Source organism: Myxocyprinus asiaticus, chromosome 13 (assembly GCF_019703515.2).
Source record: "Myxocyprinus asiaticus isolate MX2 ecotype Aquarium Trade chromosome 13, UBuf_Myxa_2, whole genome shotgun sequence".
Classification (NCBI taxonomy): Eukaryota; Metazoa; Chordata; class Actinopteri; order Cypriniformes; family Catostomidae; genus Myxocyprinus; species Myxocyprinus asiaticus.
The window spans coordinates 20,906,982-20,933,937 of NC_059356.1; the positions used below are offsets into that span (position 1 = coordinate 20,906,982).

Consider the following 26,956-nt stretch of genomic DNA (forward strand, 5'->3'; position numbering starts at 1 on the left):
CAGGTTCAGCGGCGTCCGCTTCACCTCGGTGAAGGGCGAGAATGCCGCTACTTTGCGTGCGGAGATCGCTACCCTTCTGCGCAAGGGCTCAATAGAGCCTGTCCCTCCAGCCGAGATGAAGAAAGGGCAAGCGAGCATGCTGGGGAATGGGAGGTCCGTGGGGGGATACCTGGCGGAGGTGGTCCCATTGAGGTCCCCAAATCGTACCAAAGAAAGGTGGTGGGTTGCGACCAATCCTGGACCTATGAGTACTGAACCGGGATTTGCACAGACTCCCGCTCAAGATGCTGACGCAAAAGCGCATTCTAGCAAGCGTCCGGCATCAAGATTGGTTCACAGCGGTAGGCCTGAAGCATGCGTACTGCCACGTCTCGGTCTTACCTCGACAAAGACCCTTCCTGCGGTTTGCCTTCGAAAGCCAGGTGTACCAGTACAAGGTCCTCCCCTTCGGCCTGTCCCTGTCCCCTCACGTCTTCATGAAGGTCGCAGAGGCAGCCCTTGCCCTGCTAAGGGAAGTGGGCATCCGCATCCTCAACTATCTCACTCTCGAGAGTTACTGCACGCACACAGGGACCGCATGCTTCGGCACCTCAGCCCACTGGGGCTTCGGGTCAACTGGGAAAAGAGCAAGCTCTCCCTGGTTCAGAGCATCTCTTTTCTCGGTTTGGAGTTGGACTCAGTCTCGATGACAGCGTGCCTCACGAACGAGCGCACACAGTCGGTGCTGAACTGTCTGAAGGCATTCAGACGGAGAACAGCGGTTCCACTGAAACACTTTCAGAGGCTCCTGGGGCATATGGCATCCTCAGCTGCGGCCACACCGCTCGGGTTGATGCATATGAGACCGCTTCAGCACTGGCTTCAGACTCGAGTCCCGAGATGGGCATGGCGCCACGAGACATATCGCGTGACCATCACGCTGGTCTGTCGCCACCTCTTTAGCCCTTGGACCGACCTGGCATTTCTACGGGCAGGGGTTCCCATAGAGCAGGTCTCCAGATGTGTCGTGGTTACAACAGACGCCTCCAAGACAGGCTGGGGCGCCGTATGCAATGGGCACACAGCCGCAGGCTCCTGGACTGGCCCACGCCTGCGTTGGCACATCAACTGCCTAGAGTTGTTGGCAGTACTTCTAGCCCTGCGGAGGTTTCGGCCGTTGATCCAGGGCAAGCACGTGTTGGTCCGGACGGACAACACAGCGACGGTAGCATACATGAACCGCCAAGGTGGTCTATACTCCCATTGCATGTCACAACTCGCCCGCCGTCTCCTCCTCTGGAGTCAGCAGCGCCTCAAGTCGCTACGAGCCACTCACATCCCGGGCGACCTCAACACCGCAGCGGATGCACTGTCATGTCAGGTTACCCTCAGGGGAGAGTGGAGACTCCACCCTCAGGTGGTCCAGCTGATTTGGAGTCAATTCGGTCGAGCACAGGTAGACCTGTTTGCTTCCCGGGAATCCTCCCACTGCCAGCTTTGGTATGCCCTGACCGAGGCACCTCTCGGTATAGACGCGTTGGCACACAGCTGGCCCCCTGGACTACGCAAGTATGTGTTTCCCCCAGTGAGCCTACTTGCACAGACCCTGTTCAAGGTTAGGGAGGACAGGGAGTAAGTCATCCTAGTAGCACCCTACTGGCCCACCCAGACATGGTTCTTGGATCTCACACTCCTCGCGACGGCCCCCCCTGGGAAATTCCCCTGAGGAAGGACCTTCTTTCTCATGGACGGGGCACCATCTGGCACCCGCGACCAGACCTCTGGAATTTCAACGTCTGGCCCTTGGACAGGATGCGGAGGACTTAAGTGGCCTACCGCCCGCGGTGGTAGACACAATCACTCAGGCTAGGGCTCCCTCTACGAGGCGCCTGTATGCCTTGAAGTGGCGTCTGTTTGCTAAGTGGTGTTCTTCCCGATGCGAAGACCCCCAGAGATGCGCAGTCGGATCGGTGCTTTCCTTCTTGCAGGAGAGGTTGGAGGGGCAGCTGTCCCCCTCCACCTTGAAGGTGTATGTAGCTGCTATTTCGGCTCATCACGATGCAGTAGATGGTAAGTACTTGGGGAAGCACGACTTGATCGTCAGGTTCCTGAGAGGCGCTAGGAGGTTGAACCTCTCTAGACCGCGCCTCGCCCCCCCGTGGGACCTCTCTGTAGTCCTTCAGGGTCTACGGGGAGCTCCCTTAAGCCCTTGGAGTCAGCTGAGCTTAAGGCACTCTCTTTGAAGACTGCCCTCCTGACTGCGCTCACTTCCATCAAGAGGGTAGGGGACCTGCAGGCGTTCTCTGTCAGCAAATCGTGCCTGGAGTTCGGTCCAGGTTACTCTCACGTGATCCTGAGACCCCAGGCTATGTGCCCATGGTTCCCACGACCCCTTTTAGGGATCAGGTGGTGAACTTGCAAGCGCTGCCCCAGGAGGAGGCAGACCCAGCCTTGACGTTGCTGTGTCCGGTGCGAGCTTTACGTATCTATTTGGATTGCACGCAGAGCTTTAGAAGCTCCGAGCAGCTCTTTGTCTGCTTTGGTGGACAGTGGAAAGGAAGCGCTGTCTCCAAACAGAGGATCGCCCACTGGGTCATTGTCGCCATCACGATGGCATATCAGGCTCATGCATATCAGGATGTGCCACCCCCTGCGGGGTTATGAGCCCACTCTACCAGGAGTGTGGCAGCCTCCTGGGCCCTGGCCAGTGGCGCCTTTTTGGCAGACATCTGCAGAGCAGCGGGCTGGGCAGTACCCAACACCTTTGCAAGGTTCTACAATCTCCGGGTTGAGCGGGTCTCATCCCGAGTAGTGGCAGGCATAAGCAGTTAAGTTCTGGGACAACTGGCTGGGTGTACCGCTTGCGCACAGTGACTTTTCCCTCCCTTGAGGGGAAGACGAGCGCTCTTGACTCCCAGGATGAATTTCCTCCTTAGCCCTGTGGCAGTTGAGGCCCTGTACTGAGGTAGGTGCTCCGCATGTGCTGGTTCCCCCATAGGCAACCCCATGCGATATCTTCCGCAAAATCGTTTCCGTTTCAGTAAACTGCATCTTCCTTGGGCAAGGGCCCTTCTGCCCCCAGTTGCCATGCTTTGTAGAAACTCCTCCCCCTTTGGGTAGGACCTACCATGGGACCTTTCCACATGACATACGTCCGACAAGGCTCGGTAAAGACCATGTGACGTATTTCCACTCAAAATCCCCCCCCCCTTTTGTGGGCGGGGTGTGGTCTCCGCGGTGTCTTCCCCTTGGGAGTGACACCCCCCCAACGTAGACACTTAGGGCTCCCAGTCATTTAACAAATTCCACTCTTTTTGGAGAGAAAAGAGAAGGAAAAGAGGCCTCGGCTGGGCTAGCCTGTCCACCAGTTTGTTGGGCAGTCGACTTGTTTCTGAAGGACTGTTCGACGCTCATAAAGAACGTTGGGGGAGGTTACGTGACGGCCTGGTGGGCTGGCTACGAGGCACACAGCAATCTGCCCATCACACACCGCCACTTCACGTAACACAGTTCAGTTAGTTGTGGCGTTTTGTATAGGGACCCCTAGTGTCACTACATCGACACAATGTCGAGTGAGTGACAGATTGGGAACGTCATGGTTACTTTCGTAACCTCCGTTCCCTGATGGAGGGAATGAGACATTGTGTCCCTCTTGCCACAACACTGAACTACCTGCTGAAATGGCCGGGACCTTATCTCAGCTCCTCAGCACAAAACATGAATGAGTGGTTGCATACCAGCTCCTTTTATACCCGTATGTCCGGGGGAGTGGCATGCAAATTCCACTCACCAATTCTCAGTGGCCTTTTAAAAAAAGATCAGAGGTGTTTGGGGCTCCCAAGGGTGAACCCTAGTGTCACTACATCGACACAACATCTCATTCCCTCCATCAGGGAACGGAGGTTACGAAAGTAACCATGACGTTTCTCCATGTATTGAATTTTATATAAGAAGTGAAGACAGATGAATAACACATTTGAATAAAAAACACTTTTCTCAGGAAAGTGAGGAAATGGCTGCAGACACAAATGCATTTGAAGTCAATGGTGTTACAACCAATTTTACAGAGCACTGAAGCCTTTTTGAAAGTCATTAGTTGTATAAACTTGCTTTATTATGTGAAAATGGTTTCAAATTGTATTTATGAGGAGATTTCCTCCCCTCTTTTGTTTTTTGAGTTCTCAATACACTGTCTGACTGAAAACAAATCTCCAAGTCTGTGGAAATGTTTTGCTGACTTTTGATGTGGGCTGAGGCAGCTTTAGCATGACTAAGGATCAAAAATCACCTTAAATTATCTAATGACTTTGTTGTAGGATACCAGGTAGCTTACCGTCTGGATTCCGGGAATCCCAACCAGTTCATCACAGTAGAGGTGGGTCCTGATATCCGCCAGTTCATCGCCTCCAACCTGACCCCAGAATCGGCCTACATCTTTCGCATCTCCGCCAAGACGGAGCAGGGCTGGGGCTCACCTGCACAGGCTGTGGTCATAACTACTGAGATCAGAGGTGACTCAAACATATACGCAAATACATACCCATATAGTCTTACGCACAACCTGATTTTCACAGGTTGGATATGTCCTTTAATCAACATTCCTATTAACCAATCATAGCCCACATCCTAACTGTACCCCTGTACTATAAAATCAGAAAGCAGTGATTGGCCTATAGAAAGGTTGTTTAAAAGCACTACTTGTGTAAATGATGTTGAAGTCAACATGAAATCAAAATTGACTCTATTTACTCTCTTAATTCTCGTTTTTGCTCTTATTGTGTATGATTCATCAGTGCTCATTATTCCAAAAAATGTATTTCTTTTTAATTTTTCAACATAATGTGAAAACTTTCTCCACCACTGAAACCACTTTCCTTTTCAGCTGACATCACCTAGGCCGGAAAATAATGTAAAAATAACTATTTGAGCATTGTTTTAAGGAACTGTTGTAGGTAACCCAGACTTTTTACAATCTCAACAGTAATTTAAAGCGAGTAAATGTTAATAAAGTTTATAGCAATAATAACAAACAATTATAGATTTAAAAAAGCACTACCATTGGGATACGTTGAGATGCTCTTGAGAGTGAACTTCACCTTCAGACTTGATGTCCTGGTCAAAAAGCCTCTTCAGAATTGGGTCTCTGACTCCATTCTGGTATGAAATGTCTTCTTTTCACAACCAAGCAATTCTCGATAGATAAAACAAGTCCCATCCTACTTTTTTTTTCTTGTTGAATATTCTGTTTTCATTAGAAATATATATTACAGAAGTAAAATGGCCTGCTAATGCCATTACTTGTTGACTTAATGAATCAACTCACACATTCATACATTATTCATATTGTCCTGTACCATTATCTGAGAGGCCACTGTGATTTAAGACTGTAAAAAGTCATTATATGCTACTGGGGCGATAAATAAATCAGTTTTAAAAGTGAGAAAGTGTGGGTTAAAGGCGATTACATATCAACCTTTGACCTGCTGAAACCGTTTGATCGGTCCTTTTAAAAACTGCACGGACAAGGCCATTTCTAACATGGCTTTCAATAGCATTCGTCACACATGATTTTAATCTTTAATGACGATCGATGTGGCCCACCTTTAAATAAACAATTATGCCTCTCCGTATCGATTCCTCCCATTGAAATCGATAAGCTTATGCAGTTGAGTGTCATGTGAGTGGGGAGGGGTTGGAGAGGCCAGGGCAAGATCTGCTGACTGATGCACACATGAGCAGCACCATCCTGTCCCATGATTAAGAATAGTCAGCAAGACTAGCCTGACCCCTGCACTCACGGTTCACCTCTCTCTTATCTCTGTCAGAGCAACCGCAGCCTCCACTGCAGCTGCGAGTGCCCCAGGACCAGGTGCAGTCCCGCAAACTGCAGCTCAACTGGGTCCCCGGGGGGGACGGCTCTTCTCCTGTGAGATATTTCACCCTACAAGTCCGAGAGCTGCCCAATGGAGACTGGCTTACCCATTCCTCTGCTATTAGCCACAATTATACCTCCTGGGAGGTGGACAGGTGAGCTCTATTCCATTTCTCAACCCTCCACAAGTCTCACAAACAGCGTAATGGAGGGTATTTTGCAGGGAGGCTGATATGTAAATCAATATTTATCAAATTAGTAAAAAATTGCAGTAGGTTTTATCTTGATAATTAACAATGTCTTGATAATTAACAATGTTTTGTATTCTTTCAGATCACCAATGCACAACTTAATTACAAATTAATTATACAAATCATACAGGAGATTTTTAATCACTGCATGAATGCCAGAAGAGGCTGACGGCATAAAGGCCTCTCTCATTATTAGACTGACCATTCAAAATGGTTATTCATTTGACAAATGTTTTGCTTTCGCCCAAAATATTTTTATTTGTTTTGATCCTTCCAATGGTTTCATCGACATTTTGGATGAATTTGAATGCCTTTCTTCACCTGTTGCATTAACCACAAACAGGCTGATGACACACTAAAGTGATATTGAAATCTAATTAACTTGAAAGCTTACCTCTGATAATGATCGGTTATTTATGTGGTAAGACAAAAAAAAATCGTTTTGCCTCCGTTTTGCCTTTTCTGGACAGGTTTTGGACAGAATCCAATGATTCAGTCACGTTATTTGAATTTCCATTCTGATTGGTCAGTTTACTAATGACAGGAGCCTATAGGCTTTCAGCCTCCTTGGGCGAAAAATAGTTTTTGTCTTGTTTTCCAGTAAAAATATCTAAACATCCTGAAAAGAAGATTCATTTACTTTAAAAGAAAAATGACATAAGGCGTTAAATCTTGTTTTTAGAGAAAACTAACCAAATGTAGTGAGGTTTATGCTTAAAACAAAAGAAAAATAACTATGCCAACGGGGTAAGAAAAATAAATGTCATTCAAAGGAAAAACAACTTCTTATCCCATTGGCAATTATTATTATTTTTTCTTGTTTATACAGTTTTTATCTGAGTTATACTCATTAGTATGTAAACTGATTAAAAGAACAATTAATACAATCACTTTAGTTATGTTAATGAATCTTTGTTTTTTGAGGGGACTGAGCCTCAAACGCCCCTGACCACCTCTGAATGGCATCACCTGTGGCATTACCCACAGACTACCCTCGGGTGACCCTCACAGAGTTGATTTCACTCTCTGCTGCTTCCGCATGTGTTCGCCACTCTATGTTGGCTTCCCCTGCGGAGCTCATAAGGGCCGTACAATAAGGGCTATATGGAGGGAGTGTTATTAAATGTGTAGGAGCATGTTTCCTCTACTGCAATTTATGATACTCAGTCCAATTTTAGAGAGTGAGAAACAATCGGTACCATAAGCTACTGGTGCTCTAGCGTTTTGCATATGAGTTATGTCGGAGCCGCAACTATGATTATATGGGCAGTTGAAGAGTATTTTATATGCATTCAGAAGGCCATCTCATCTTGATTATGATGGCATTCCTTTCTCAGTTGAAAATCTCTCAGCCTTTTGAGTGTTTTTTTTTAAATGGCCAGATTGTTGCTAAATGGATTATTCAGGACTGATTTGTGTCTTTACCAGCTAGAGGCTTTTAGGAGTGGGGCACCATGGGAAAAATATTGCCTTTAACCAGGCACTATCAAATAGTGGAATGGCCTTTCTTTTGGAAATCATTTGAGTGACAAATATCAGTTATGAGAGCTAAATTACACATTCAGTTAGTTAATAAGCTCAATTGGCTTTTGCAGTCTGTTATGAATTGAATGGGAAATCAACAAATTAGAAAGTAAAGGTCATGTTGTCCTGGAAACTCCCAATAAGTTTGGATTTTTTTAAATGTAGTTTCTATTTCTATTTGTTTTATTTAGTTTCGTTTTTTGTTTTCCATTATAGTTTACCAATGCCACTGTAGAAACGTACTACTTACTTTAAATGTATTTATTGTGCAAGTGTCCAATAATAGTGTTACCAAAATATATTATACTGTATACTGTAGCAGAGATTCTTTGGAAGCATGTTTTAATAAGGTTACACTTATTAGCATTTTTAAATGCACTAGTTATCATGAACGATTTTACTGTAAAATACGATGACCAAGTTTCAGGTTTTACGGGATGTGATTTTAATGTCTATATATTTTACAGTTCATTAGAGTTTATTTTATTAAATTATATAAACTTGATAAACTAACCTTCTGGAAATATAGAAGTCTGCTTATCACTTATAAAATGTATTGTTAATCACCATAGTAACTACAAAAGACCACATGAAGACTTAAAGTTCATCAAGAGTGGCCCTTCCAGGAGCAATAATGAATACACATGTAGAGACAGTGTGCAGTGTCTCTCACACAAACACAAAACACCATCAGGGTAACACATGACACTAAAATAATTCAATAAACATTAACTTAACTACATACAATATAACACAGAACACTCAAATGTACATAACTGATATTAAAAATAATTAGAAACAACTATTCACATAACATATAATGAAACGTGATGGGTCATGCAGGTACAGGGAACGCCCGATTATTGTTTTTGTTTTGTTTTTATGGGGGGTTACCATAATTGTAGCTATATTTTGCATTTACTTTTATACATTTATTTTCTTGTTAAACATAATATATATTTTTTACCGTTAACTATACGGTAAAATCTTACTTTTTACATCTAAACAACAACATTTTTTACAGTATTTTACCGTAAAATTATATATAAAATTATGCATTGCCTTGTTAAATATATTATAATTTTTTACTGTATATGTTATGGTAACTAACCATTAATCAATTAAAGTTTTCTTGCTTTAAAATGTTTACATTCTTTTACCAATAAAATTACTGAATTTTTTTACGGTATTCAAATGTATGGGGAGAACCGTAAACTGACACCTACCTTTTGCAAAATTGTTTGTGACTTCTCTTTTAAAACAGCTATTTTATCATAGTAAACTCCACATATTTCACTTCAAAAGGACTGTTTAGTGTAAAACATGTTGAAGATTAGCAGACGGGTGGACAGTTTATTGAGTGATGACCTGTTTCCTCACAAAAGCAGTTTATGATCAGTTTATCATTAACATCCGTTCAAAAAGAATGGCGTCTAGTCTCCTCGCCAGTGTACCACTGCATTACGCTATATTTTGATATCCTTGAAGGCTCGTCCTTGGTAGAAAGGTTCTGACTGTAGTATTGGGCTGGTCATGTGATCACAACTAGGAGGCCCCCATGAGGTGATGCGTACTATTCATTTCTGATTGAGTGCACCTTTAAAGCGAAGATTTTTCTTTATAGTCCCTTCACACCCAATTTCAGATTGCTGTGTCTAGGCAGCATGCTTTCCACTTGTTCAAATCATCAAATCCATATTTCTGGTTTTATGAAGTGGCATATGCTGCACTCATGTCTTTATGTGATCTCTCCGATACGAAGACTTTTGTATCTTATTTCTGTCCTCACCTCCCTGCCTCAAGTGCTTTAAGATAAAACTGTGTAATTGCCAGCCTGTGCCCTTGGGCTTCAATGGATTGTGTCCCTGACATTTATAGATACTAGCTCATATATGCACTGCTGAGCCACATCATTTGTGATGGGAAAGGTCTTTGTCCAATATGAGAGAGCTCATGAGCTGTGCAATCCCTCAGGCTGAAACCCTTCACTTCATACAAGCTGAGAATGATGGCAACTAATGACGTTGGAGACAGCAAGTACAGCCAAGAGACTGATGCAATTACAACGTTACAAGATGGTGAGTAAAGATGAGCATGTTGTGCCCATTGGCTTTGTTTGATGCAGTATTGATTCAAATAAAAGCTAGATTGAACTCTTGGAACTGATTTAACTAGGAAATGAATCTAACAGGGTTTATCTTTGCATTTCATAGGCCAGACTTTTGACTAACAGCATATGGTCTGATCCTCATTGCAGCTTATTCTGGCCAAACAATGCCCACTTAGACAGGAAGAGACTCGTGTTAATGTGACCAACCACGTTGCGTTTTGTTTGTACATGTGTTTAGGAGAAGGGTTATCTGATATAGATTAAAATACAGTTCTTCTGGTAAATATCTAGTTAACTTGCTATTAAGTGCCTCAAACAAAAATCTTAGTATCTTTCAAATATTTGATGCCACTAACATAACGAGCTTTGGCAAATCCAGAGATTACTTCTACCTCAAATGCCCTCATTGTATCACCTTGTTACCTTGTAAAGACTACTTTGTTTCCAAGCTAACTTGGAAAAACCTGTGTAAACTTAATCCCGTAAATTGTGTAAAGCCAGTCAATCAGACTTCATCTGGTGATTTCAGTCAGCGGAAGCCATTTTTGTGTGCAATAGTGTATGTATTGTGGGTTAGTGATGCACTACATGTAAAATGGATGAAAAGTGCTTTTAATTAGATTACATTACATTTTTTAATGTGTGTAATCAGACTCCAGTTACTTTTTTATGGATTTCATGTTTACTAATTTTTAATGTTAGGAGTGTAAATTGGCACTTAATAAACTTAAAATTAAGATTTTCATAAAAACTTGCAAAAAGTAATCAGAGTAATCAGATTATATTTCCTAAAAAGTGTAATCTAAAAGATTACATTAATTTTTACAAATTAAATAGTGTAATTTGTAATCTGTACCAGATTACATTTTGGAAGTAATCTTCCCAACGCTAGTAACATGCATCAGACAGTCAGTAAACAGGCTGTGGGTGTCCCGCAGGCGTGCCGTCTGAGGCTGAATCTGTATTTCATGTGAACTTGTTATTTATTTTGTGAATGTTATTTCCTGTTTGACTGCAGTTCCAGATGAAGCACCAGTGATTCAAGCTGTGAAACCCTCCACGACAACATCCGTGCTGGTGCAGTGGCAGGTACGCTAATGCTGCCCCTCTCTGGGTCAAGTGAACTCCTGACCCCCATTACATTTATCTGATGGCTAGATAACAAACCAGTTTTAGCCTGAGAAGAATGGTTGCATGTTGCAGGCTATCACCAAATAAATTACAGCCCTGTTCTGTTTAACGATCTGATTTTTGTCAATAGGCAGCCTTGCTTTCCACTGAGCAGCCTGCCATGCATTGCTTAGTATTCCTTATGCAGGTTTGCATAAATTAATGACATGCTGCATTGATGCCCATACATTTACAGAGGGCCTCAGCGAGCCTGGGACAATTAATATCCGTGCACAACAGCAATCCTGCAATCTGACGGGATATTAATTAGCAGCTGAAACCTTTATTCACTGACCTAAGAGTCCCGAATCTTCTCACTACTGTCTTTTTTATCAGGCTGAGTTTATTACTCTCAGCTCTGAGCTTTGTTAATTACCCACTGACTGAATGGCTCAGAAATTAAATCCTCATATTTTATTTATCTTATACTTTTTGCTGCAGCCGTCGCACATGGACACACGACAGAAGATCGGTCCGTGCTGTCTGTCAGTTACAGCCGGAACAGATTTTTATCAGGGTGTGCTTTAATAAGGACTGTGAGAACAGCGAGCAGAATGTGACCTTTAGTTTAATCTGTGCCTTTGCAGCCGCCCAAGGAGGAGAGTGTGAATGGGGTTCTGGTGGGCTATCGGCTGTACTACCGCGAGCTGCAGTATGACAGTGCTCAGCAGGAGTCAAAGAAGGCCGTCAACAGCTCCTTGCTGCGTACCGAGCTGACAGGTATCTAGCAGGAGGAGGTTTTCCTCTTGAACAAGAAACGTATGCACACAACCATTATTTATAGCTTGAGTGCTGCTTTGAACACATTCTTGACCCATGCAGTTATTGAAAAATACACTTCTCAAAGAATTCTTTAAAGGGTTTGTTCACCCAAAAATGAAAATCGTGTAGTCATTTACTCACCCTCATGTTGTGACGTTGCTCTTTTTATCCATATAATGAAAGTGAATGGTGACTGGGGATGTCAGTACCTAACATTCTGCGTAATATTTCCTTTTGTTTTCCACTGAAGAAAGAAAGTCATACGGATTTGGAACGATATGAGATGAGTACATGACAACAGAATTTACACCAATCACTTTTATTATATGGAAAACATATGCAATGAAAGTGAATAGTGACTGAGGCTGTTAGTCCCTAACAGTCCCAAGAAAGAAAGTCTTACGGGTTTGAAACAACTTTGAGGGTGAGAGAAATTTCATTTTTGAGTGAACTATCCCTTTAATTTCAAGGGTTGGTAAATTACGTAGAAGTAAATTTCTGTTCAAGAAATAATTGTAATTATTTTTCCAAATCCTAAACTGGCAATCACAAATGACTGGAAAGGTCATGGAAAACTAATGGAAATTCATTGATCACGAAGTGTCGTAACCTTGTTTTGTGCAAAAATTAATAGTGTATCTCACAGCTCTACTCTTGGAGAGGAAGCAGACTATAAAAATACTGGGACATAATCACTGATGATTTTGAAATTATTTAAGAAAATTAATAAATCCATGTCAATACACTGGTGCAGTCAAGTTTAAACATTATCTGAGCGTTGGGACGCCACCACTGCTCATCTTCTGTACTGTTAGAGAATATAACGGATAATTTTCTGTCGGATTGCTGAGCAGAGGTGAACTCATTATGTGTTCAGTCTGTGAGAGGTGTGGAATTATGAGTTTGAGCTCAAGTGTTGGGCACTGAGCATGCCACCAGCCTCTTTTTCCACAGCCTGAATCTGGCTGCTAAATCTCCTTTGACAAATTGGACTCAGCGGTGTTGACAGAATTTAAATGCACAAGTCTGGAGCAGCCGAGCACGGAAGCATATTTAATTTTTTTCTCTATGTTCTGCACCGGTTGGGGCAGGAGTGCAATCCCTCTCTTCCCCTCTTCTCTCGTCTTACATGTTAAAATGTGAGGTCTGCTAAGTGCCGAATGGTGCTCCCTGCTGAAATCACCCGAATGCCAAGAGGAAATTACCGAAGCTATGCTCTATTTGTTCGGGCTTAACAGCTTACATTGAAAAGTTAGCTGGTACTCCAGAACCTAACAAGGTCCATGTCACTTTCTGGGGTTTTCTACTGAAGCCAAGTCAATTTACAGTATGTTACTTTAAAGTGTAGATGGGTAGTTGACGCTTAACATGTCCATGAGGTTTTTTTTTTTTTTTTTTACTGTCAACATCACAATTTTAGGTAACAATTAATACGAATATATAAGGGAAAGCATATATATTTTATGTTCTGTGACTGGTTACTATTAATAATAATTGTTATTACTTTTTTGCCATCACTAGTTCATTTTAAGTTGCATGTGGTGTGACAAATCATTTTTTTTAAGTACCAGTGGTCCATGTTGTCAATTAATTATGGTTCTCATGGCCATGAAATTAGAGAATTTTAAAATTGTAAATTCCAGGCTTGGAAAAATCATGGAAATTAATAAAATCATAAAAGTCATGGAAATTTCTGTAGTGAATATCGATTTCTCTAGTTATGCTTGGTTCTAAAATATTTCATCTGCTAGAAATTGCTCTTCCAGAGTTTAATCTCTATAAAATTATTTAAAAAATACAATAGTAATAAATTACTGGAGAAATCATGGAAAATGAATGGATGTTTAATGGTCCAAAGAAGGGAAGCATCGATATGGAATTTCTGGGCCGATACGATAACCGATAATTCACAGCTCGTTGTGGCCAATACTGATAACCAATATTTAAAAAAAAAAAAGGGCAGTCAGAGAATTTCATCCACAAGCACATAAACTATAACAAATTATCTGCAAAAAATATTGGCTGTAATTTTATTATCGGTATGAAAATATTTTGATTTTCTTGGTTAGCGGCCAATAATGTATTGGCTGCTGATATATCGTCCAAAGGTGTGGGAACCCCAATTAATATGAATAAAAACCTGCATTCAATTGTAAAAGAAGTAGCAAATACTGTTTAAATAGTTTCAGATAGTGTATAGCTAATCACACATAAAATTTCCAAAAGTATTTCTTGTCAACAACCTATAAACAGTATCTACGACTGTTGTTTGTAGTGTGTCAGGTGCAAGGATATAGAGAAAAATCCTCAAAGGACATGCTATTATGTTACTCATCAAATGTAGCCATGTGTAAGTTCAGGTTTTTCCTAACTGATTTTTATTTTTTTGCCCAATTGATGTTGGAGCAGTATGTGTTTTAAAAGTCTTATTAGGTCCCTAATGCACCCCAGCTTGTGATATAGTACTCTAAAATGACTGTTGAATGATTATTCACTAACTCGCTTTGCTTTCTCGCTGGGTTTGATGCGAGTGGATGCAAAAGCTGAGATGAGCATTGTGGAATTTCATTAGTCTGTTTGGGAAGTGTGTGATGAGCAACTTTGTAAACCAAAGATTTACTGCCATGATGAAACATCCCTTTGATTTGTGCGTCGCCATTTTTGCTGCCTCTCCAGTAATGTATTCCTTATCGTTCCTCGCTCTTTTTTTCTTCCTCCACAGCCAAAAGCACTGTGAAGACTGTCAGCAATCCTTCATTAACAGAATTCGAACTAACACGTAAGTTTCATTTACCCATCTATCTCATTTACATCAGTCTGCCTTTGAAGTCCGAAATGTTCAAACTCCCTTTGGCAAAGTGTGTAATCCCAAAATATTCTTCCTTTTCGGAGAACAAGGTTGTTGCTCTAATCCATCTTCTCTAACCAGGAACAGTCTGGCCTGGAGATATTCTCAAAGTGAATCCTATTGCGCACCGCCTGAGACCCGAGACATGTGCTCTCACTTCTCCCATATTCTCATCAATACAATTCAAAGAGCTTGGAAAGAGTGATAGCATGGCTTTCCAAGATTACACCCAAACTGTTCCGTATTCACACTGTATGAAACAGTTGGTGGTTATCTGAGAGATGTTTTTGTTTCTTTCCCAGATGAATTCTGCTGTTTCAAAGCCAATATCCATCTTTTAAGTTATCCTTTTAGAACTTCTTCTTTTTGTAATTTTTGATTCTCATCAGAGCTGCAGAAATACAGGCGCTATGAAATCGTGATGACTGCCTACAACGTGATTGGTGAAAGTCCTGCGAGTGCTCCAGTGGAGGTGTTTGTTGGGGAAGCAGGTAAGCACATTGTGAGTTTGTTGATGGAGTGTTAATTAGGGGACAGAGATATCATGCAGAAATAATATTTAAAACAAATAAATGAGGTCTTTTTAAGTGTATGGTCACATAGCAGCTGTAACGTTAAATACAATGACCCCAAAAAGTATTTAGACACTTAAGACACATTTAAAAATGTCATGTATTTTTAAGAAAGACAGAACACAAATATAGGTGTTAAATCATACACTTTACATCTGTTCATCCACTAAAAATTACCTTGCAAAAAGTTATTGAAAAGATGGCAGAGAAAAGTTTTACTTTTGATAAAAGGTCAAGCATAATTTGTTTGCAAATGGTATTTGGTATGATATTGTGTCATGTTATGGAAGTCCTGAACCACAAGATGAAAAATAAATAAATAATAAAAAACAGTAGGTGTCTAAGTGCCTTGTTAAGCCTTTGTCCTACAAAAAAAAAAAATTTTTTCCATTTTCTTTTTCTGAAAAATATACTTTTTCCACAGAAAGGATGTAACTAAGACACCTAAAAAAATCACCTTGCGATTTTTTTTTTTCCATCTTGCAGTTATGACAAAACATCAAACCAAATACCAAGTTTCTAATAGTTGTAGATTTTTTTTTTATACAATAAAAATGTCTCTTATGTTAAGATTGTTGTATGGCATCTGGTCTTAGTACATGACTCAGTGGTTGTGTTGTTTTTTCTAATTCATAGTAGACTCTTGTCAAACCCAGACCAGCGTGCTTTGCTGGCATTATCCCACCAGAGAACTGGTTTAATGAGAGAGCAAATTTCCAGTAAATCTTCCCTGCCCCTCCAACCTGACAGACATGGTGTTGACCACTGTCCATGAATGTTCCTTTTGGAGATGCAGTCCTGTGCTGCAATGCTTTCCAGGGACAGGGTAGTGTGCTCTCTGTCTCGAGTTCTTTAGGGAAAAAGAAGTGACATGAGCTGACAGATATGAATTGTGTTCCTTTAGTGGAGTGGCATGAAAAAGGAATATAAGGACAGAGAGGGCAGAGCTGTGGTGTGACGCTGCCTAATGTGACAGAGACACAGGCCTGCCTAAGGCTTTCTCACACTTTTCGGGGCTTTGAGAGTGGTTCGCAATAATTTGGGATTGTGGCTGCGTTCACACAGTCAGTGTTTGGAATTAACAATCGTATTTACTAACAGGCATGACTCTTAAAATCACTCCTGTTAGTCTCAAAGTAAAGCCCCTGTTCTATTCTCAGGATAGCCTTAAATTATCATAATTAATAATAATAATAATAATAATAATAATAATAATAAATAACACTTGGTGCCGGTTGCATAAATCATTTTCAGATTAGTCTTACAAGATGGTTGTCTAAAATTTTTCGTCTAAAAGGAATAGTTCACCCAAAAATGAAAATTTGCTGATAATTTAGTCACCCTCAGGCCATCCAAGATGTATCTGAGTTTCTGTCTTCATCAAAACAGAATTTAACATTTTTAGGATTTAATTTCAGGCCTCCTCTTCTAAACAATGCAAGTGAATGTACTCCATTTTTTGACGGCCCACAATGCATATTTAGGGTGCATCAAAATAATCCACATGACTCCAGTCAACAAATAAAGTTCTTCTGAGCCCAAACGATACTTTTATACTTTTTAACTACAAATGTTCGCTTCTGTACATCTCTGTGACGCGCACTCATGAGAGGGATGACGTAAGCTCGTTGGTAAGGTCACACGTCACACGGAGGAGGAGTCATTGTTTACATTGTTTTTGTTTTTATTATTTGGAAATTATTTTTTGTTTTATTTTATATTGTTTTGAAATTGTTTTGGACTGTTTTGGTTTGTGAACGGCGCTTGGTCTGTGCTCCGTGCAAGTTTCTCTTGTAAACAATGACGCGCTTCCTGCCTCCTCCTCCACGTGACGTGTGACCTTACTAAATTTTCATTTTTGGGTGAACTATTCCTTTAAGACTGGCAATGACGTAATTAATTTAACATAATTAGACTTAGATTGGTCTAATTTAAGACCAAAAAATAAGAAAGCCACAGCCTGCCAACCAATTCATATTGTGGAGAATGAGGGTTTAAGTGATTTAAGGCCCATTGCAAGGAATATGCAACCTATGGAGGCTAGTTCTTTAGTCAACCTTCCACTTCCACTTTGGGAAGTGTTTAATGTTACTTAAATTAGTGCTCAAGTCCTTTTTTATCTTTATACTGTGAAATGCTTGGAAAAATGTAATAAAACATTCTTGTTACATATTCTTTTCTTTTCTAAGAAGGGCACTAAAAGCATTTTGACAGGAAATTAAGGATATAAAGAGTATACATATATTGTCATATATTGAATATATAGTCAAATTTCAGCTCTTTGAAAATCTGTGATTAATCGCGATCACCTATGAAAAATCATGTGATCAATCAAGATTAAGTATTTTAATGGATTGACAGAACTCATTTTAATATTAAAACAGGCTTGGGATCGATGCCTTTTTCATGCATCAATAATCAGAACATTTTCCTGAGGATTATTGATACTGTATATTTTGCAGTTTTTCAGATATAAATAGGGCTAATCGTTGCACATTAGTCTTTGTCTCCTCATGTATATTTCTCAACACAACTTTGGTAAAGTGTGAGCGGCAGGGTAACTTAAATGGGGCTGCACACTGGACACCTCTGGTGGATGACATGGCATGTTCTGAAATTAGAAATAATTATTTTCTATGAAAGAACACACATCGCCTCTGCTGCTCGGTGTCTGTCTGTGGCACCCAGCTACGACTCCGGAGGCTGCTTGAAATTCTTCAGTGCCACGGAGCACGATGTGCATAGTTTTCCATTAAATTCGGCTCAAATCATTATCGAAGTATGTCTTTTTGTGGTTTGACAGCTTGAAACATATTCAAGCCATTTGTAATCATCCAGTTTGCGCAGTTACACCAGTTTCATACTCTAATCCAATCCATTTTTAGAGTCAGGGACAGTGTGAATGCGAAGAACTGTTGTTTTTCACTGTTCATTTTGTTGTCCACTTAAAGGGGTCTGACTCAAATGTGAACACCTGCTAAGAGCACCTTATGTATCTGAAGTGCTTACAGATATGAACAGATGACTAAAAAGCAGTGTGTTCAAAGATGAGTTTGTCATTCTGAGTAAAAGGATGGTTTGGCTCTCCATTCTCGCCCACCTTACATCAGGCTCCTACAAGCTAGCATGTACTGCTGAAGTGCTCTTCAAGTTGAGCTCAAGTTGTCCTTTTGCTAAAAAACCTTTTTTCTGTACATTTATTGACTGAGTAATATCCAGCTGCCTGGCAGAAGAGCTGATGCTCCGTCTAATGAGCTGCCAAAAGAGGAAGCCAGGATATGACATTCCAGCAATTCCACAGGAAACATAATTTTTGTGTTGTTTTATTGGGTACACTACAAAAGAAAGGATGTTTTTCACCTACACTGCCGAAACAGATCTATATTCATGTGGGGCATCTCGTATGATCAATAAAAGGGCCTTTAGTGGACAAACAATCCCCCTATTGCAAGCAAATAGATGCATTACATCCGAATTTCCACCATATGCTTAAAAGTATCGAACACAGACAAATTGCTACAAATGCAAACTGTCGTTTTTGCTGTTTAATTCCACCACAGCCGTGGTAACAGGATGACACTGCACAGACAGGATGTTGTTCAATGCTCTTTGCTCGTCACACAGTTTTGCATTTGAGCTAATCATTGCCAAGTTTATTTATGGATTTCTAAGCAGGATTGCACTAGTAGCACCACAGTATTAATACAAAGAGTCATGGTGATAGTTTTGGCAGGACAGGGTGTGTTTTTTCTACCTTATTCACCCTTTTGCAGCATTTTTGGCCTCCTCTCATAAGGGATTTAATGAAGCAGTAAATATGAATCTGTCATAAAGAACTCAAGCAGCTGGCGGTGCAGGCAGGGTTATCAACATCAGGTTATTAACAGCATCATTAGAGGGGCCCAGGCGCTTGGGGGGGGGGGTCAACAAACAAATGAATTTTCCACTGATTAACATCATGTTGGCTACATCTCAAGACACTCCAAGAGCGATCAGAGCCACAGGTAAATATATGGAGGTAGAGAGTTGCAGTGAAAAATGCTTTGCGCTTAAAGCCTTCCGCAACCCTACGGCCATGCCACAGTCAAAGTACACAAACAGCAGACTTCTGTTCTAAACCCTTGTGAGGTGCCTACTCAAACAGCATTTTAAGGCATCAGAGGTGTGTGTGTCCCTGATGCAAAGGCTGTTTCAAAAGGTAGGTACCAACCTTATTCTGCCTTTCACCTCGGTTTGGCCAAATTCTAAGGCAACATCGCATGTAGGCCTATTGTTCACAGAGAAAGCAAGAACCGAATGCATTTTGATGAGCTCAGTGAAACAAAATCATCCAAGATGGCTAATGAAGTGAGAAAATGTATTATAAATGTAGTATTTCATGGAATATTTTACCCAATGTTTGTGTGCTCATTTGTGCTTATATATTTTTAAGCTAATAAATGTATGGTGTTGTTAGCTTAACAACATACTAACGTAAAACTGTATTGTAATAAATTGTCAGTAGAGTCTCCTGTGTGCTTCATACAAATATATTGATATTTATATTGATACTCTTTAAATGTTTTTAGAAAGCCACTTATTATAAAAGTTGTGATTTTAAGGATATTGTGTTTTGGGGTGATTTTTGGAAAAATATAGCATCATTGCAACACTGGGCATTTAGAGTTGCAAAATTTTACCACTGTTTTTTTAGACAGTTAGTGGAATTTCTGAATTCACAACACAATTCAACAAAAAAGTATATAAAAAATCATTTATTTCAAGCAAGAGTAAATTCATCAACAGTTAAAAAAATATATTTTAAAATTGAGGACTATTGATATTGATTATATACCACATGTGCTAATATAATACAAAATAAAAAAAATCTGTATGTAATGTAGTTTAATATATCATGAATACAATAAAAAAATATTTTTTTAATAATGGAACAACACAGAAAACAAATGAAAATCATTTGAAATAGTTTGTCTATGATTTACTGAAAAGGCTCTATTGTGTAAAATTGTAGGGCTGTCAGTCGATTCAAATTTTTAATTGAATTCAAGACGTGATATGCCAAATTAAATATCATTCTAATCATTATAAATAGTTATATATGAATAATTATAAATATATATTATAAAAATAATAATTCAGATAATTGAAATGCATAATTGTGGCAGACGAGTAAAGCATTGACAAGACAATACAAAAATATAGATTTTAGAATTTAGATTTAGAATTTAGAATATATTGTTTATTTCCATATTCTTGAACATAAGCCTATCATTGGCCTATAATGCACAGCAATCAATTTTCCAACTGAATTAATCAGTCTGAAATAGATTTATTATAAGGGCTTTTCTAAGGAATGGTCCATGTACACATGCGTCAGACAGACGCCTTTGGAGCATCTCACTTTGGCTGCGTTGCATAATGAACACACCGTTTGTAGGTTGCTGTGTCAAGTTAAACGAGTTTGAAGCTTAGATAAACACATTAGAGACTGCTGCATTCAGAGTTGTGCCCCGTCCAGCTGTACTTGAACGCTAGTACACGTTCTCATCTTGTGCTGTCGCTGATGTCAAGCAAGCCTGAGTGTGGTTTGTTCTCTGTATAGCTGTGCATTGCCTATACAGCTGGAGTTTCACTTACTGCCCCCTGCTGAATACAAGTTGGACTTCAAGCTTGAATTGCTCTGATGATTGGAATATTCCTTATTACGTTCTGGTGACATGATTAACTGTTAATTTTTTAATACATTATTTTTTATACAATTAATCACACTGAATGAACGTGTTAAATCGACAGCCCTCGAAAATATATAAAATGTTTGACCATTAATGCCCAGCGTTGCATTTTTGCTACACTTTGAAACATTTTTCTCAAATTTATGAAGGTTGATATTCTTGAGGGGTGTTATCATTTTTTCAATCAGTAAACATGTTGGTAATTAAGATAAAAATATACATATAACAGGTCAAATGCTTATTCGAAAATTGCTAATTTGTTATAGCAATTGTGTCAAATAGCCATGACCTAAGCCTGTGTGACTTAAGCGAGCTGTAACATTTATTATGCAATGTTTTTTCCCACCAAAAACATCCACGTTTCCATATGTTTTATCCATATTTTATGAAAATTAGATATGATTTAATTGCTTTAAAAAAAAATTGCAATTGTGCTGCGCTCAGTCTGTTAGTGTTAAATCTGCATAAGCTGGTTGGCTGGTCTTAGCTTGTCTAAAATAGATGGTCTCCCACCCTGGCCAGCTGTCAAGTGCCCAAAAGCCCTCTAAAATCAGCAAATTGACCAGGCTGGGAGACCAGCAAACCAGCTTAGGCTGTTTTAAGCTGTTTAAAAGTGTGTAGCTGGTTTGTAGAAAGTAAACAGCTATATCTTGCAGCAGAGCTTCTTTGTGCTTTATTATAACAGCTCATTCAGTGTAGCCTCTTGTGCCAACCCCTCTTGAACCCTTCTGTCCACCATCATAATTAATTCCCACTCATAAATCATATATGTAAACTTAACTTTCAAGTCTTGAAATAGACAAGCTGTCATGCTTCAAGAATTATCGCTGTTTTCAGGTTTGGTCTTGTTAAATTTGTTCTTTTTTGATGATTGCTGTCTGGGGTAGCTTTATCTGTTGTTGAATGAATTTTAGCACAGACACAACAGAGGGTGACAGCTGTGCTGGAGTCACTGTTTGTCTGATACCCCTTTTCCACCAGAACAGTGCTGGTTCTCTTGCCAGAGCGATCAGTGAACTTCTCTCAGAATTTGATTCATCATTTTATGCAATCACAAAATACTTTCCAAATGAGAATGATTACTAGTTTTGTTTTATATCAGTCTTGGCAGATTTAATTGCTGTTGTTCAAACTTTCTTTGCTGCAGACATTATCCCCCCCGGGCCTCTGACTTTAGCAGTTCCTGTTTTCGAGACCAGCTAGTTTAAGTGGCCAGTGCAGAGCCAATTTTTCTGCAGTGGAAACGTGCAGAACACTGCCAGATTGGGCACTGGCACCATGACAGTGAAAAAGCGTGTACTGAAATGCAGAACACAGTACATGTCTTTTGGATCCGTGTGGTTATCTGGAAGGATTGAGGGTGATGTATTTACAGTATCTCCTGTGCTTTCTCTCAGCCCCCTCCGTGGCCCCTCAGAGTATCCAGATCAACACCTTGTCATCCACACAGCTGGAGGTACAGTGGGAGCCGCCCCCCGCCGAGACACAAAATGGCATTATTCAGGGATACAAGGTGACACCCACCAGCCCACCCACCTCGTCCAGTATCTCTTATACGCTCATCACCATCCTCGCTCTCTCTCTCCTCCCCTCTACTTCTACTGTCATTTTAAACTCTCTCGGGTAGAAAAATAGCTAGAATCTGTTTCCTGTGGCTTCATTTTCCTTTTTTCTCTTCAGTCCCCACAGATTTGCAATAATGGATAATGGTGTTAGTATGTTTTAAAGGTCTGCCCATTTGGGTCATGAATTAATGATCACAGGTTAGGGTTAAGTGAATGTCTGCTAAAAAATACATGACGTTGATATAAAAATGTCCAGGAGCAGGCGTGGTAAAATGGCAGATTGGTGTTAATCTAAAGATCCCTGTTGGTTTCAACAGGGATATTTCAGTTCTACAGGATCTGTTAACAAACTACAAGCCCACTGCTGGAGGGAATGAAATGCCTACATTTTATCTACTTATTAAAGAGTTTAAGCATTTTGTTAAAGTCAACATAAAATAAAAAATTTACCATATTTACTTAATACAAATTCCATGTGTGCAATTCATCAGTGCAAATGTTTGACTTTATCTTTCATCAAAATAATTGACAAAAAAGTAAATGTAATTAATAGGGGTGAGGAATAGTCCCAAACTCAAAACTCTAAACTTAACCCTACCCCTTTACCTAACCATAAACACAAAGATAAAAAAAAAAATGAAAAGGGAAAGGGAAATTATTAAATGTTCTGCAACTTAAAAGTACTAGAGATTACAATCACAGCACCATACTACTTTTTTTTTTTTCTTATTGAATATCCGGTTTCACTCCGATTAGTAAAATGGGTTGCAAATTCTGTTGCATGTTGACTTTAAATACAATTGTTTAAATAGCAAAACCTAATCGCTAAACCCAACTAAACCTAAAAAGACCTAAACTGATAGAGCTAAACCTAACCTCTAAACCAAACCCTAACCTTAACTTAACCACAAGTGGGGAAAAAATGTTGTAAAATTATTAAATATAATGCAACTTAAAAGCATTAGTACAAACATACCACTGTACTAAACCGCTAAACCTAACCCCAAACTTAACCTTACCACTCTACCCTAACCACAAAATAAAAAATGAAAAGTTTGTAATATTATTAAATAAACTGCAACTAGTGAATACATTCATACTGCCGCACTACATTTTTTGTTAATTAAATATCCTGTTTCACTCAGAAATATATCACATTGGTTGCTAATGCCGCTTCATGTTGTCTTTCAAACTCAACTGTGGATCACATATATCAAATTCTAGGCTTTCTCTCTCTGTCATTTCTATCTGTAGGTTCTTTACTGGGAGATGGACAATCAGAACGAAACTGAGAAAGTTAAGATTCTCTTCCGGCCTGAAACAAATATGAGACTGAAGAACCTGACCAGTTACACATACTATATGGTCAAGCTGTCTGCCTTCAATGCAGCAGGAGACGGCCCGTACAGTGAGCCCAGGAAGGGGCGCACTCTTCAGGCAGGTGAGCTTCTGCACAAATCATCCTAACTGCCATTAAATTCCCATTTAAAACTGCAGAGCACCACCCTCTGACCTGAGCACAAATGTTACACCTTAAAAGGCCCAACCATAAATCTGACCGCAGACAGCATGCCAAGGGCAACACGTCCACTTCCATATCTCGCTCTTTTTTTAATGCATGAAAACCAGGTCGACACCTGATCATATTTCGGAGCATGTGGCGTTATATCACCGTTGCATCATTCATTTTAGCAATTCATGTTTTTTGCATTAAATCATTCACTCTATAAATGTTGTCGGAATAAATTACGCACAAGAGGGAGGTGATTTGACCTCGGGCTCCACCTCGCTGAAACCACCTCAAAAAACAATTTGAAAATTATTCAAATGGTCTTGAAGTGACCTCATTTGTACATACAGAGGAAACTCGCCCTCTCTTTCTCTCGTTGACATTTCCTGAAGCAACAAGCTGCACTGGCATAAGAGGACAGATTTGCATCATGGACAGCTAGCATTGGAAATTTAACAACTGTTTAAAGATGATGTAACTTTTTCTTTGTTAAAATACTTTCTCCTATCCCAGCTTAATATGCAGAGACAACTATTAGTAAGCCATTTATAGGTTAATTTTCTCAAAAACCGTAAGCACTGTCTTTCTGTGGTGCTTTGAAAATTGCTCTGTTTGTTTTAAGCAACCCGCTTAGACCGGCCCCGACAATGTTACTCAACCAGTGGCGTGAGTTGGGGGCGTGACTATCTCTTTGTTTGACAAACGGCAGACCGAGGCGTATTCAGAAAACTGTTTTGAAAACAAAGTTTTCAAACAATTCCAATTGGTGGTGCTAGTGGCCCAGAAATTACATTACAGCTTTAACATTTACTGATATATATACAGTATACTGTGTGTATATGTGTGTGTGTGTGTGTGTGTGTGTGTGTGTGTGTGTGTGTGTGTGTGTGTGTGTGTGTGTACAATATGGGATGGATGATGGCTGGATGGATGTATGTCAATATACAGTATAATATAAATATATATATATATATATACGTATATATTGAATTTTGGGGAACATTTAAGTTTAATTGCTGCATTAAATATTTAAGTGGTGTAAATATATTATATACTGTATATTATATATAAAATGGTGCCAAAGTTACAACCTGCAGTAATAAGTTGGTTGTACTTTTTTGACCACTTTTGATATAATTTGATAAAGAAAATCAATTAGAATCTCTGAAAACGTAGGAATTTGAATAGAAATGACAGACATTGTGATATCTATGATATATGTTGTTAAAACATAATGCTGAAAATGTTTTCAGTGTTAGTGTTTTTAATCATTTTACTGTTGCCGCTGTTCTATAAAAGCAGTAATCCACACAAGCCTATGCATTACAGTGATTTTACAACGGATAAAGTGTTTTTGCACTCCGCTTCATGTTGTGCCTAAGAAAACTTACATTAACTGTGGTAAAATACTGTAATAAATAGCCTCAAATGGCTTATTGCTTTAATATAGTGTTTCTGCCTCTGCTATCCCTTGTATTTTATTTTGTGAAATGTATTTCTTACACTCATTCTTGTTCTCTCTCTCTTTCTTTCTCGCAGCGCCCAGTGCTCCCAGCTTCATCAGTTTCTCAGAGGTGACCAGCAGCACTCTGAATGTGTCCTGGGGTTTCCCACTGTCACCCAATGGTGTGGTGGAGGGCTACAGGGTGTTATATGAGCCCTCTGCCCCTATTCAAGGTGCGAGGGATTCCTTTATCAGTCTATAGTGGAGTGATGTTTAACATTGAATGTTTTCATTGAGTGTCAGAGTCTGTTTTAGCATTATTGTTCTAATGGTGGCTTTTAAATATTGCTGGTAGTGGTTTGATGTTTTGAGTTGTTTGTGAAAACTCATTTTCCTGTTATTGTTTCCATAGCTCTTTGTCATTTTTGTAAAAAGCCTGGAGCTGAATGTAGCATTTATAGCATTGATTGAGTTCAATAATATATAAATACCATAGTTGATTTTGAGACTACATGTGCTTAGGTAGGTAAATAGGGTTTTACAAAATGACAATTTTGTCATCCACTCACCCTCATTGTTGTTCTTAACCCACATGACTTTTGTTCTTCTATGGAGCACAAAAGGAGAAATTTTTAAGAATGTACTGGTCGCTCTTTACCATGCAATTACATTAAACGTGGACTGGAGGTTTCAAGCTTTAAGAAGGATGCAAAAAAACAAAAACAAAAAAACATAATATTATCATTAAAGTAGTCTATACGACTTACACTACATTACAAGTCATATGATTGCTTTGTGTGAGGAACAGATATAAGTTATTATTCACTGAAAATCATGAGGAAACAACATGAGGGTGAGTAGAGGATGACAGAATTTTCATTTTTAGGTGAACGAACCCTTTAATGTTTGTTATTGTATGTGTATCCACATAAGAGGGTCCTTATGTACATAACAATTTGAACTTGTACGTGTATATGTATGCCAATCAGGTGTGACCAAAGTGGTAACGGTGGATATCCGGGGAAGCTGGCAGCGTTGGCTGAAAGTACGAGACCTGACCAAAGGCGTGACCTATTGCTTCCACGTGCAGGCTAAGACTATCACCTACGGGCTAGAGGCAGAGGCCAACATCACTGCCGGCCCTGTCAAAGGTGAGCTATACAACCACAAACAAACCAACAAACACATCAACAGAACTCTCAGGGTCTCTGTTGTTGAGCACAGCTCATATTACACTGCTCATCAGAGATCCAGACACACCAGCGTGGATCAATATCTCACAATGATGTAGACATTTTGGTTCAGCTTTAAAGCGTCATTGCTGGCCTGTTCTTCACTTGAATGCATGTTCTTTTGTCTGTGTAGGATCTCCTGGATCCCCTGTAGAAATGTCCATCACAAAGACAGGCTCCATGCTCAACATCCACTGGATACCAGGGGAAACGGGAGGAGGACATGTGACCGGCTATGTCATTGAAGCACGACCCTCAGGTACATCATATTAAGAAGTGACATGAAGAGGGGCCTGGGTAGCTCAGCGAGTATTGATGCTGACTACCACCCCTGGAGTCGCAAGTTTGAATCCAGGGTGTGCTGAGTGACTCCAGCCAGGTCTCC

General features: G+C 40.1%; 1 protein-coding gene across 1 annotated transcript in view; it reads left to right on the forward strand.

Moving 5' to 3' along the window:
• LOC127450172 (protein sidekick-1-like) overlaps positions 1-26,956 on the forward strand; it is a 539,544-nt gene that overhangs the window by 501,886 nt on the left and 10,702 nt on the right. Inside the window, exons 29-40 of the mRNA XM_051714029.1 lie at positions 4,296-4,490; positions 5,805-6,006; positions 9,601-9,704; positions 10,755-10,825; positions 11,494-11,626; positions 14,391-14,447; positions 14,906-15,007; positions 22,218-22,333; positions 23,640-23,826; positions 25,435-25,572; positions 26,329-26,490; positions 26,705-26,830. Coding sequence (XP_051569989.1) covers positions 4,296-4,490; positions 5,805-6,006; positions 9,601-9,704; positions 10,755-10,825; positions 11,494-11,626; positions 14,391-14,447; positions 14,906-15,007; positions 22,218-22,333; positions 23,640-23,826; positions 25,435-25,572; positions 26,329-26,490; positions 26,705-26,830 — 1,593 coding nt within the window. The remainder of the gene's footprint in view (positions 1-4,295; positions 4,491-5,804; positions 6,007-9,600; positions 9,705-10,754; positions 10,826-11,493; positions 11,627-14,390; positions 14,448-14,905; positions 15,008-22,217; positions 22,334-23,639; positions 23,827-25,434; positions 25,573-26,328; positions 26,491-26,704; positions 26,831-26,956) is intronic.